The sequence below is a fragment of the Mus caroli genome, chromosome 5, assembly GCF_900094665.2.
Source record: "Mus caroli chromosome 5, CAROLI_EIJ_v1.1, whole genome shotgun sequence".
Taxonomy (NCBI): domain Eukaryota; kingdom Metazoa; phylum Chordata; class Mammalia; order Rodentia; family Muridae; genus Mus; species Mus caroli.
In genome coordinates, this window is record NC_034574.1 from 134,924,927 (window position 1) to 134,937,021 (window position 12,095).

At 49.9% G+C, this 12,095-nt stretch overlaps 1 protein-coding gene across 1 annotated transcript in view; it reads left to right on the top strand.

Annotated features, from left to right (window-relative positions):
• Sdk1 (sidekick cell adhesion molecule 1) overlaps positions 1–5,490 on the top strand; it is a 713,594-nt gene extending 708,104 nt beyond the window's left edge. The window contains exon 45 of the mRNA XM_029477307.1: positions 4,220–5,490. Within this exon, the coding sequence (XP_029333167.1) occupies positions 4,220–4,474 (255 nt within the window). The 3' untranslated portion in view covers positions 4,475–5,490. The remainder of the gene's footprint in view (positions 1–4,219) is intronic.
• The last annotated feature ends 6,605 nt before the right edge of the window (positions 5,491–12,095 follow it).

Genomic DNA, 12,095 nt, shown 5'->3' on the forward strand with positions numbered 1-12,095 from the left:
CTAGGGTGTGGCTCAGTGGTAGAGCCCCTGCCTAGAATCCCCCAGGGAGGGGCTGGGGTGTGGCTCAGTGGTAGAGCCCCTGCCTAGAATCCCCCAGTGAGGGGCTGGGGTGTGGCTCAGTGGTAGAGCCCCTGCCTAGAATCCCCCAGGGAGGCGCTGGGGTGTGACTCAGTGGTAGAGCCCTTGCCTAGAATGTCACAGTGAAAAATGTCTTGGGGTTCTGAGCTCCAGTGTGGGGTGCCACCATCCCTGGCCCCTGTTGAACTTCATTATTCATTGTTATGTGAGAATAACAGGTCCACACCTTAGGATTACTGAGCGAATGCAAAGGCTTATGTGAATGATTGGTCTAGTGTGTAACTGTGCTTCCCAGGTGAGACCTTAGCCCTACTCTTACATTAACTTTGGGGAACTAAAACCCAGAGGGGTCACAGTCATGCCTAGCACCTTACTCCAGCTTTGCATGCTGTGTCCCCAGAATGCCCAACTCTCCTTTGCAGTTACCTTGGGATAAGTATTAAGAATCCCATTTCTATTTGTATCCAAAAGCTCCCAGGAGCCTCTGGAGCTGCCCTGCACATCCTAGGGCCTCCTCTATCCCCGGGGCTGTGCAGGCTCTTATAGTTCCAGAAGCATCTCTGAATCCCAGAATACAACTCCCTCAGCAACAGCAAGGCACTGGCGTGGGTCATTCACTCCGACTGGTGAGACTCTCAGGTGAGGAATAGCAGCTCCCAGGACCCTGAGATGCTGTGAGAAGCCCTATCTCAAAACCAGGGCACCCATGCCTGCTTCCTGACAAAGCTGTAGTTGCCTCTGTGGGGACAGAGCTGTGGGGCACAGCTAATGTGTCTGTGGCTTTGCATACCCTCCGTCAGAAGCAATGAGGAGCATGACAGGGCTCTAGGAAGCCTCTTGGCACCTGAACCAGCCTGCCAGACACAGGTCTTCCCCGGGTCTCTGCTTGGAAGCCAAAGGCGTGTTTAGAAGGAAAGGGTATTCCACCGGGAGCTCACTGAAGACTCACTAAAACCCACTCCAGCCTCCATCTCCTTCAGTGATCTTTCTCGTGACAACACAAAGAGGAGAAAATAATTTTACTTAATTTCAGAAAAATGCATAGACTAAGCCAGACATTGCTTTGGCTCACACCTTTTATCCCAGAAGCTGAAAGGCGGAGGCAAGAGGATGGAAATCTCAAGAGAGAGGCCAGCCTGCATTTCATGATGAAATTGTTCTCAAAAAGCAGAAGTAAGGGAGGGAGGGAAGGAGGGAGGGAGAACTAACTGAATGCTTCTAACCCATGCTACTGGCATATTTTACAAAATGAACTGAGACCCTCAAATCCTCAGCATCTCCAGGAGCTCAGTGGAGCTCTAGGGGCTGCAGTGGAGGATGCTTGGGGTCTCGGCTCTACAGCAGAGGAAGATGCAGGCACTGGCTTGTCCCAGTAGCTTGCACTGCTGCAGGCTCTGAGCCTCTCTGGACACAATGTGAATCTATGGCAAGAGGCCACGGAAGGTGGCTCCCCCTAGCAGCTCACACCTTGGTCTTGCAGATCAAAGGCCAGGAGCCAGGCAGTGGTGGCCTTTAATCCCAGCACTTGGGAGGCAGAGGCAGGTGGATTTCTGAGTTCGAGGCCAGCCTGGTCTACAAAGTGAGTTCCAGGACAGCCAGGGCTACACAGAGAAACCCTGTCTCAAACAAATAAAAAAGGCCAGGAGCATCCCCAGTCCCTCATAGGTGTATGCTCTGAGGCAGGAGAGAAAGAGGACGGAAAGGGGAAGGCACACCTTCCAACACTGCAGTTTGCCTGAAGCCTCCCACCCCTGAGAATGGAGGAGTCCAGAATGATTGACATTTACAGTGAAGCATGTGGACGTAGAGACAACATTCCTTCCATATAAAGATATGTTATATTAAACGGCAGTGAACCGGCTTGAAGTCTGCATGCGTATGATCTCAGGTGGGGCTTCATTTCTCTCTTAGGCATTTCCGAGAATTTCAAAAAAGATGCCCCACCCCCTTGAGCTACATTTACCCTGTCAGGTGAAGTTCTATCAGGTGCTGCTGGGAACCCACCTGTGACCTCATTATCTTTTTTAGCAACCCTTTGAAGATAACAGCATCAAGCCCCTCCAGAATGACACGCATGGGGGATTGTAGAGATGCAGAAAGTCAATTCCTCTGGAGAAGCCCACACCTGCAGCAGCATGCTCTGGGGGGGGTCTTGTCCCTCCCCCCAAGTCTTTATCTTAATCCTAGTATTTCTGATGAATGAACAAATATCTTTTAAGGGTCTGGAGAAATGGCTCAGGTTAAAAGCATGTGCTGTTTTTACTGAAGACCAACTGTTAGTTCCTGGCACCAAGCAGCTCACAGCCACCTCTAACTCTCCTTCCAGAGAGTTCTGCTTCCCTCTTCTGGGTGCCACAGAAACTGCATGTACACATTCACAAACACATAGACATATATGTGTGCAAATTAAAAATTAATCTTTTAATTTGTATGTGTATGGCTGTATACCGTGTATGTCTGTATCCATGGACACGAAGCACCCATAGAGGTCAGAAATGGGTGTCAGAGTCCCTAGGGATTGAGTCACAGGTGACTGTGAGCAGCTTTGTGGGTCCTGGCAATGGGACTCTTCTTCTGGAAGAGCAGCCATGTAGGAACCCTTGTCTTCAATGCAGAAAAGAAATTCAGGGGTAAGCCAGTGTACTGGCTGGTTTTGTGTGTCAGTTTGACACAGGCTGGAGTTATCACAGAGAAAGGAGCTTCAGGTGAGGAAATGCCTCCATGAGATTCAGCTGTGGTGCATTTTCCCAATTGTTTCTGCTGTGAAATCAAGAAGACCCAAGTCTAAACTTTACCCACATAAAAGCTGAACGTGCCACCAGGCCCATCCGGAGGCAGAGACACACAGATCCTACTGACCTGCAGGCCAGCCAGCCAAGGAGAAATGGCTGGTTTTAGATCCACCCTGTCTCAAAATAATACGGTGAACAGAAAAACAGAAGACATTCAACATCTTTCTTTGCCTTTCCACATGTGAGCAGATGGATATATAAACCCACACACATGCAAACACACCACACAAAAAATAAATAAAATAAAAACAAACTCCAACTCTGCTTCTCCCTGGCTGTCGCAGTCGGGGTTTCTATTCCAGGACAAAACATCATGACCAAGAAGCAAGTTGGCGAGGAAAGGGTTAATTCAGCTTACACTTCCACGTTGCTGTTCATCACCAAAGGAAGTCAGGACTGGAACTCAGGCAGGTCAGGGAGCAGGAGCTGATGCAGAGGCCATGGAGGGATGTTCCTTACTGGCTTGCTTCCCCTGGCTTGCTCAGCCTGCTCTCTTATAGAACCAAGACCACCAGCCCAGAGATGGTCCCACCCACAATAGGCCCTCCCCACTTGATCACTAATTGGGAAAATGCCCCACAGCTGGATCTCATGGAGGCATCTCCTCAGCTGAAGCTCCTTTCTCTGTGATAACTCCGTGTCAAGCTGACACACAAAACCAGCCAGTACACTGGCTCATCCCCGAAATTCTTTTCTGCATTGAAGCCCAGGGTTCCTTCCCCTCAGTGAAGGGAGCCCAGTCTGTGCATTGGCTACTTTCCTATCCTATCGCTGTGACAAAACACTGAGGCAACGTATAGAAGGAAGGGTTTATTAAGGCTTACGGTTCCAAAGGGATAGAGTCCATCACCATGCTGGTGGGAAGGCATGACAGCAGGCGGGCATGGCAGCTGGAGCAGGAAGTTGAGCGCCACACCTAGAACCACAGGCACAGAGAGAGAGAGATACACAGAGTGAGACAGGGCCTGGAACTCCCAAAGCCTCCAACAATGCCACACCTCCTAAACCTCACCCCCAAACAGCGCCACCAACTGGGGAACAGTTGCTCAAATATATGAACCTATGGGGACATTTGCATTCCAACTACCATAGGTGACACAGCACCAGACTGTGACTCTCTCCACCATCATTAACATTAGCAATTATGGACTCTGTGGGGACTCTGTAGCCATCTCCCAGGGTGGGGTATAGCATAGGCCTATCCTGAGCTTACAGGAGAATGCCAACAACAGGTCACCCTCAGGCCACCTCCATCTTGGGTGACTAGCGAGTGTATCCCTGTTTCCAGATCACCCTCCCTTTCTCCCTCTCTCGCTGGGGCTCACACTGTCCTTCTGTCTCATCCTCAGGCCTCTGACTCAGACTATGAGGAAGCCCTGCCCAAGCACTCCTTCGTCAACCACTACATGAGCGATCCCACCTACTACAACTCTTGGAAGCGGCGTCCCCCTGCCGCAGCACCGCATAGGTACGAGGCGGTGGCAGGGGCGGAAGCTGGACCACACCTGCACACGGTCATCACCACACAGAGCGCGGGCGGAGTCTACACACCAGCTGGCCCCGGAGCCCGGGCCCCCCTCACCGGCTTCTCCTCCTTCGTGTGACATCACGCCTCCATCAGGGTAGACGGGTGCAGAACTTCTGGAGTCTATTTTTGTTAAGACAATCAACTCCGATAACTGAGCTGAATTTTTTTGTTTAAAAGATAATAATAATAATTCTGGTAAGCGATCTTACCTACTGGTGAAAACTAGGATTCACTTAGGAAGGTTTTTTTTTAATGGCTTTTTGTAACATCGCTGCAGGAAGCGGGTTTCTTTGTTTTCTTTTCTTTCTAAGAGAAGGTATCTCCCTGGTGCAATAGCTCGGCACCGCCGGCGGGGGCGCTCTCGACACACCCCAGCCCTGGGCTCCTCTGGCCTCTGAATCATTCAGGATGGCGCGGGAGGACGGGAAGGAGGGGGAAGGGGGACAGGTAAATCGCATCCGCCGCCCACTTCTCTCTCTACCTCCTTTTGGAGAACCAGCCAGCCTGGACCACTTTCTCCATCTTAGGACAACTTGAGGCTCCTTGCTCTCATCTGTGCTTCAGAGAATTGCTCTTTCCCTCGCTGGGTTCTGTCTGGTTCTCAGCAGGGTCTGAGCGAGGCCACTGCATGAGTGGCATCTAGCTGGCCACGGAGGGCTCAGCTCTGCGACCCCTCTTTAGGGTGGCTGCAACCCTGGAGGTTTCCCTTTCCCTCCCTCTTCCTCTCTTCTCTCAAGCTGACAGTTACAAGAACAGGAAGTCCCTCCCCCAACTGGCTCTGGAGGCCCCCCAGGCCCATCCAAGGCCAGCCAGGTCCTTCTGGTGACCACACAACACAGCACACAGCCCACCCGCGCTGAGCAAGAGAGGAGCGGAGACGCGTGGTTTTTGCAGTTGCTTGTGGCAGTAGCAGATGTGCATTGTTGAACCAGAGTATTTTTTAAACCTTTTTATCTTTTTTTAATCTATGTCACATGAAATGAATGCGTCTTTGCTGTCTCCAGGTGCCTTTTAATTCATTGTTCAGCTTTGTACGTGGGAAAGACGAGAAGCGACTGTGTCTCCAAATAAAACAATCGGCTCTGAGAAACCAACCGGGGCCACGAGTCACCTAGCGCACCTCCCACACATGGCGCACAGTAGGGACAGCCCTTCCCTTTGTCCTCCTGTGCTCACTGCTGTCCCGCTTCTGACCCCTGGTGCTGTCCCCTCTACCCTGCCATCCAAGGCCAGCTTTTTAGCCTTAACAGGTTTTCTGAGAACGTTTTCTTTTACTTTTCGTTGTTTAAATGTTTCTGGCTAAGTGCAAAGTGGCACTCAAGACCCCATGAGTGTCCTGCCACCCCTAGTCCAGCGCCCCACCCACTCCCCCATCTGGATGTGACCAGCTGGATCCAACCACAGTGTACCCCAGACCTGGCATTGTGGCTCCACATCCCCACATCCTCGGGCACTCAGAGCAGGTGAGAAGGGTCTGTCCTCCCAGGGGTCTTGGCGCCCCGTGGAGGGTACTAAGCTCTTCAGTGCCACCACTAGGAGATTCTATAGCCCTGTGAGGCAGGGGACATGGATCTTGTCTTGACTTGCTGCCTTGGAAGTTGCTGGTGTGGCCCCAGGACACAAGAGGTTCTGCTTGGGGTTAAAAAATAAACTAATTAAAGGCCTTTCAAAAAATTTTTCCAAAATCGAGAATTAAAAAAAAAAATCCTTCCTCCTCTTTCTTACTCTCTTCCTCTTCCTCCTCTCCCTCCTTCCTTCTCCTCCCTTCCCTTATCCTCCCCTCCCCCTCCTTTCTCCCCCTTCTTATACTCTTCCTCTTTACTCCTCTCTTTAGTCCTTCCTGCCCTCCTCCCTCCTTTCTCTCCCTCCTCCTTCTCCTCCTGTCTCCCTTCCTTCCTCCCTCCTTCCTTTTCTGAGCTGAAGAGGAAATATTCTAAACCAAAAATCCTAGATGCTCTACCCAAAGCCACTTCTGTGTGGGGACTGCCACCCTCATGGTCCACAGGAGGGACCATGTCAGTAAACTGCACCAACCTACTCCCTGGCCTGAAACGAATGAAGTGGACAGAAGGCCACGTGTCTCCAGTTGAACTTCTTGAAAGGTGGCACCCAACAGAAGACAGGGATCAGGCTGGCTCTGTATTGCGCTTTGTTCTCCTAAGCCATAAGGACTTGATTGCTTTAATCAATGGGGAATGATCTGGTCTAAGGCGATACCCTACTCTGCCTTGCATTTCCTCGCCATGAGTGAGTTAGCAGTTTGCAGTGCTACCTGGGTCTCTCTCCTTTATGACCAGTAACTTGTTTTCTATGGAAAGGTCTGTTCAGGATGCCCTGGCCCTGCGACTGCTGATGGACAGCTGTCAGCAGCTGTCATCAAACACAGCACTTAGACCAGTGGTTCTCAATGTGTGAGTGGAGACCCCTTGGGAGACAAACAACCCTTTCACAGGGGTTGCATATCAGATATCCTGCATATCAGACATTTACAGTGCAATTCACAACAGTAGCAAAGTAACAATGAAAATAATGTTAATGGATGGGGGTCACCACAAGATGAGGAACTGTATTAAAGGGTCACACATTAGGAAGGGTGAGAACCAGACTTAGAGGGACCCTGTCCCATTCGAATCCCCTGCACCACAGGTAGAGGTTGAGGGTTTCCAGTTAGATTTCAGCCTCCGGAGTCACCGGGCATTGGCAAGTGTCCTTCCTAACTGTAGGGACAGAATGGACACATCACACAGCTGCAAAGGGACATTGCATCCAAGGCTGGGTTCTGAGAAATGACGGGAACAGGCAGGATGTGGACACCCTTCTTACTTCTGTCACCTCCATGGGTGTCTGATGAAGTGACAGCAGCCTCAGTGGCTCTGTGGAGGGCACTCAGCCCTGTGCAGCCTTCCCTCCTTGTGTGAGCTGCTGCGCCCCATGGCAGGCTTTACAAAGCAGACACCCAGAGAGGAAGCTATAGCCATGCTGACATCTCCCCGCCTCCTGCTTCCCACCCCAGCAGAACATGTGTGGTGGGATAGGGGTGGGGCAGGGTCTCCCTTACCTGGAGCCCTGGGAGGAAGCAGAGCAAGAGCCCACGAGGAGGATGTGTGTTCTGGAAAGTTCTTTGGATGCGGTGTTTGAACTTAGTCTTGATCAGCGTGAGCATGGTGTGTTTGCATAGAGGTTCTTAGCATGGGTTTTCCTTACTTCTGGATTCCTGGCTCACAGCATGGCGGCTTTCCTGCTGAGCCCCAGTCCATAGACTAGCAACAAGGGACCAGTCTGAGAGGCCAGAACAGTGTGGGGTTCCCAGCGGGAAACTCCCAACTCCACCTGCTGGTTTAGGGGAGTCCCGAAGCTTTCCCTATAAAACTTCTAAAATGGCACAGATCCCATTACAGGTAAAATAAATGAACCCCCACTCCCTCAACTTGTAGAAAGGCAGAGCGGTGCTATAGGTACAATTTTTAATAAAAATATTTTGTTCCTTAAGTGCTTGTAAATTTTTAAATCGTTCATTTCTATTTATGTGTGTGTATTTGTGTGTTTATTCCTGTGAACAAAATTGTACAACTGCACATGGGTGTGGAGTCCCAGGGACAACCTCAGCTGACATTCTTCAGGTGATGCCCGTCTTGTTTTTGTGGCAGGGTCTCATAGCGGCCTTTTAGCTCCCTGAGGAGGAAAGGTCAGCTGGCCAGTGAGCCCCCAGGAATCTGCCTGTCCATGCCTTCCCAGACCTGGGGTCACAAGTATGAGCCAACATGCTCTGCCTTTTACATGGGGCCTTGGAATGGAACTTAGGCCTTTGTACTTGCAAGGCAAGCATTTTATTGATCGATCCCTGGTCTCAGGGGGTGGAGGGACAGGCACAAGTTTGCCACAGCATCTTTGTGGTCAGAGAAGGTCCTTCTCTTTCCACCTTGGTCACCATACCTGCCAGTCTAGCTGTCCCCCTCTCTGGAACCACATTCCGAATCTCTGAGAGCTATAGAGCCTTATGCAGAGCCGCTGTTGGAACAGCCGGTTTCTCTGATATCATTGGCTCACTGCACGCTTATTTCAGAATGATTTGAATGCATCCGTGTCTCTGCTTGTATGAAAAGCTCAGTCCTTGCCAAAAACTCCTCTCCCTTTAATGGTTGAAGTCAATTAATAGCCAGCATGGTGAAAATTCCAAGCTGTTAATTCTGGGCTCTGTGGTCTTAAAACTGCCCTACTTCTCCTCAGATAAGACAATATTCTGCAGCCATTAAGCAAATCACTACATTATGGGCTTGACTCAGATCCAGACTCCAATATTTTAGGAGAAAGAAAATCATATCTGGGAGCGGGGAAATGGCTCAGTGGGTAAAGTGCTTGGGATACAAGAGGAAAACGCTGACTGTGACCTCCAGACCCTATGTATAAAGTCAGGCATGGTAGTATGTTCATGTAATTCCAACCCTGGAAAGGCAGAGGCAGGGGGATCCGTGGGGTTCATAGGCAGGCTGGCCTGGCTGAGTGGGCGAGCTTGTCTCAAAAATAACATGAAGGGTAATTGAGGACAACACTGGGCATTGAGCTCTGACCCCCGTGGGAGCTTGTAAACATACGCGCGCGCACACACACACACACACACACACACACACACACACGACTGGGATTCTATACTCCACCCAGAGACAGCAAAGATCCTGCAAACTCCTAGGAGAGGCGGCAATGCACTCTGCAGTCTGAGCCGGGCTCTGAGACTTGTGCCCTACCTATCAAGGGCAAAGCCACCAATCCTCCCCTCCGCCCACCAACGCCCCATCAGAAGAAACAACATGGAGAACAGCAGCGAGGCACCCCTCCCCCACCCTGTCAGGGTGGCCTGAGATGTTTAAGAAGGTGCCTGAAACTTTCTCCCAGTTCAGCGTGATAAAGAATAAGCAGATGACCACAGGGGTGACATGGAGGCTGCCACCACCAAGAGTTGACAAGGCATCATGCCATCCACACATGAACAATGTAAGAGAGCAACCGGAGCCAGGCTTAAATAATGCCGGCATCCAAGTGTCCAGTCTCACCTACATACTACGCATGGCACCAACAACCAAGAAAGTCTCAAACTGAGTGACAAAAGACAGCAGAAACCAATACCCTCACATTAGAGCCATATGTCACCGATATAAACCAACTATCAAAATATCGTCATTGTATGGGGAGATGGCTCAGCATGTGAAGTGCTTACCAACTTCTGTATTAGTCAGGGTTCTCTAGAGTCACAGAACTTATGGATAGTCTCTATATGGTAAAAGAATTTATTGATGACTTACAGTCGGCAGCCCAATTCCCAACAATGGTTCAGTTGCAGCTGTGAATGGAAGTCCAAGGATCTAGCAGTTACTCAGTCTCATACGGCAAGCAGGCGAAGGAGCAAGAGCTCAGAATTCTGGGTTCCAGTCCATCGTGGTGATGAAGCCGAGGCAGGCCTACTCACACCACATCCTCCACATCCGCAGCCAGGAAGGAAGAGAAATGTGAGCATGCGCACTTGCTTGTTAGCCTGTGCTCGGCTCAGCCGTTTCTTCACTCTTCTACAGGCCAGGAACCTTTGAATTTGGCCAGATTTCCCCCCTCTGTGGTTGCCTGTCAGGCAAGAGGAGTGAGAAGACAACAGAATGAATTCAGAGCAGGAAGGAGAAGGGAGGAGGGAGGAAGGAGGGAAGAACAGAGGGAGAGGAAAGGAAGAGCAGACAGTGAAGGAAGGAAGCCACGGAGGAGAATCTATACAATAGTAATGGTACGAAGCTCAAGTTGGAGGTCTTTCCGGCAGGACTGCTTGTTCAGCATCTCCCATCATCCACCAGCCTCCCTCTACCTCAAGCCTGATGTTTTCCTCCTGTGAGTAGTCACTGCTCAAAGATAATCCTCAAATCCCAGAAAGGCCTGCATCTCTTGATACCCTGTATGGAAGCAAGAAAGTCAGTTCAAGCTTCGAAAACTGGGATGGACACATAGAAGCTGCCTCTACTGCCAGGCCTGCTGGGGTAAGCTACGTGGAAGACTGTAATTACAAGTGAATTCTAGGCCAGACTGGACAATTTCAGACATTATCTCAAAATAAATACTAAAAGGGGCCTAACAGTATAGTTCAGTGGTAGAGCCCCTGCCTAGAATCCCCCAGTGAGGGGCTGGGGGTGTGGCTCAGTGGTAGAGCCCCTGCCTAGAATCCCCCAGTAAGGGGCTGGGGGCGTGGCTCAGTGGTAGAGCCCCTGCCTAGAATCCCCCAGTGAGGACTGGGGTTGTGGCTGAGTGGCAGAGTACCTTCCTCAGATATAGGAGTTCCTGATTTCTATCTCCAGGACTGAAAATAAGCAGTTCCAGGAATGATGCCATGAACATGAAGGAGCCAATGGTGAGGAACAGAGAAAAGCTGGCTCTTCAGGGGCTCTGGGAATTAACAGAGCAAGATGTGAGGAGGTCTTTGTCCTGTGGCTCAGGAGTAAACACTCAGGGCTTTCGTGACTCTTCAGTTTCCCCTTTCTATAGATAGGCTGAACGGAACCACATTTCTACTAGACTGAGGAGTTGTGAGCAGAGAAGTCTTCAGTCCTGCTTCCTACCCAGAAGCATGCGCAGTCCAGGAGGCTAAGCGTAGAGTTGGATCTGTGCATAAATGCCACCCAGTGTGGCTGAGAGTTCAGGGCTGGGAGACACTAAGGGACCAGAAACTCAGGGAAGAGCCTTCCACTGAGAGGACGACTCCTCCTCTCACCCCATCAGCCTTGCCTCCCAAGCGGGTATTAAAGATCCTTTGGAGTGGAAAGATAAGAGGAAGCAGTAAGGGTGTGCTGAGATGGTTGGCTCCATCAGTAAACAAGTATGAGGAGCTGAGTTCAAATCCCCAGGAGCCATGTAACAACAACAATGCCTGTAGAGGCACATGCCTGCACTCCCAGCTCTGGGGAGGTGGAGACAGATGGATAGCTGGTGTGACAGAGCGGCCAGCCCAACCTACTTGGTGAGCTCCAAGCCACTGAGAAGCTCCTTCTCAAAACGAAGAGAGAAGGAGGGAGAGGACGGGAGGTGGGTGGCACCTGAGGAATGACACGGAGGTTGTCCTCTGACTTCCACATGCACAAGCACACATGCGTGCAACACAAAAACAAAATTTTTTCACATACACACTAAAAAATATTTCAAAGAGAGCAAATATGGTCAAAATATATCATATTCATGACTGGAATTATCAAATAGTTAATAAAATATATATTTATAAGGAAGGTATGGGCTGAGCATGATAACACATGCCTTTAATCTCACCACTTAGAGACAAGTGTGCCTCTGTGGGTCTACATAGTGAGTTTCAAGCAAGGCTACATAGTGAGACCCTGTTTAAAAAAATAAATAAATGAAGAAGAAGAAGAAGAAGAAGAAGAAGAAGAAGAAGAAGAAGAAGAAGAAGAAGAAGAAGAAGAAGAAGAAGGAAGAAGGAAGAAGGAGGAAGAAGAAGAAGAAGAAGAAGAAGAAGAAGAACAAGAAGAACAAGAAGAACAAGAAGAAGAAGAAGAAGAAGAACAAGAAGAACAAGAAGAACAAGAAGAAAAAGAAGAAGAAGAACAAGAAGAACAAGAAGAACAAGAAGAAGAAGAAGAAGAAGAAGAAGAAGAAGAAGAAGAAGAAGAAGAAGAAGAAGAAGAAGAAGAAGAAGAAGAAGAAGAAGAAGAAGAAGA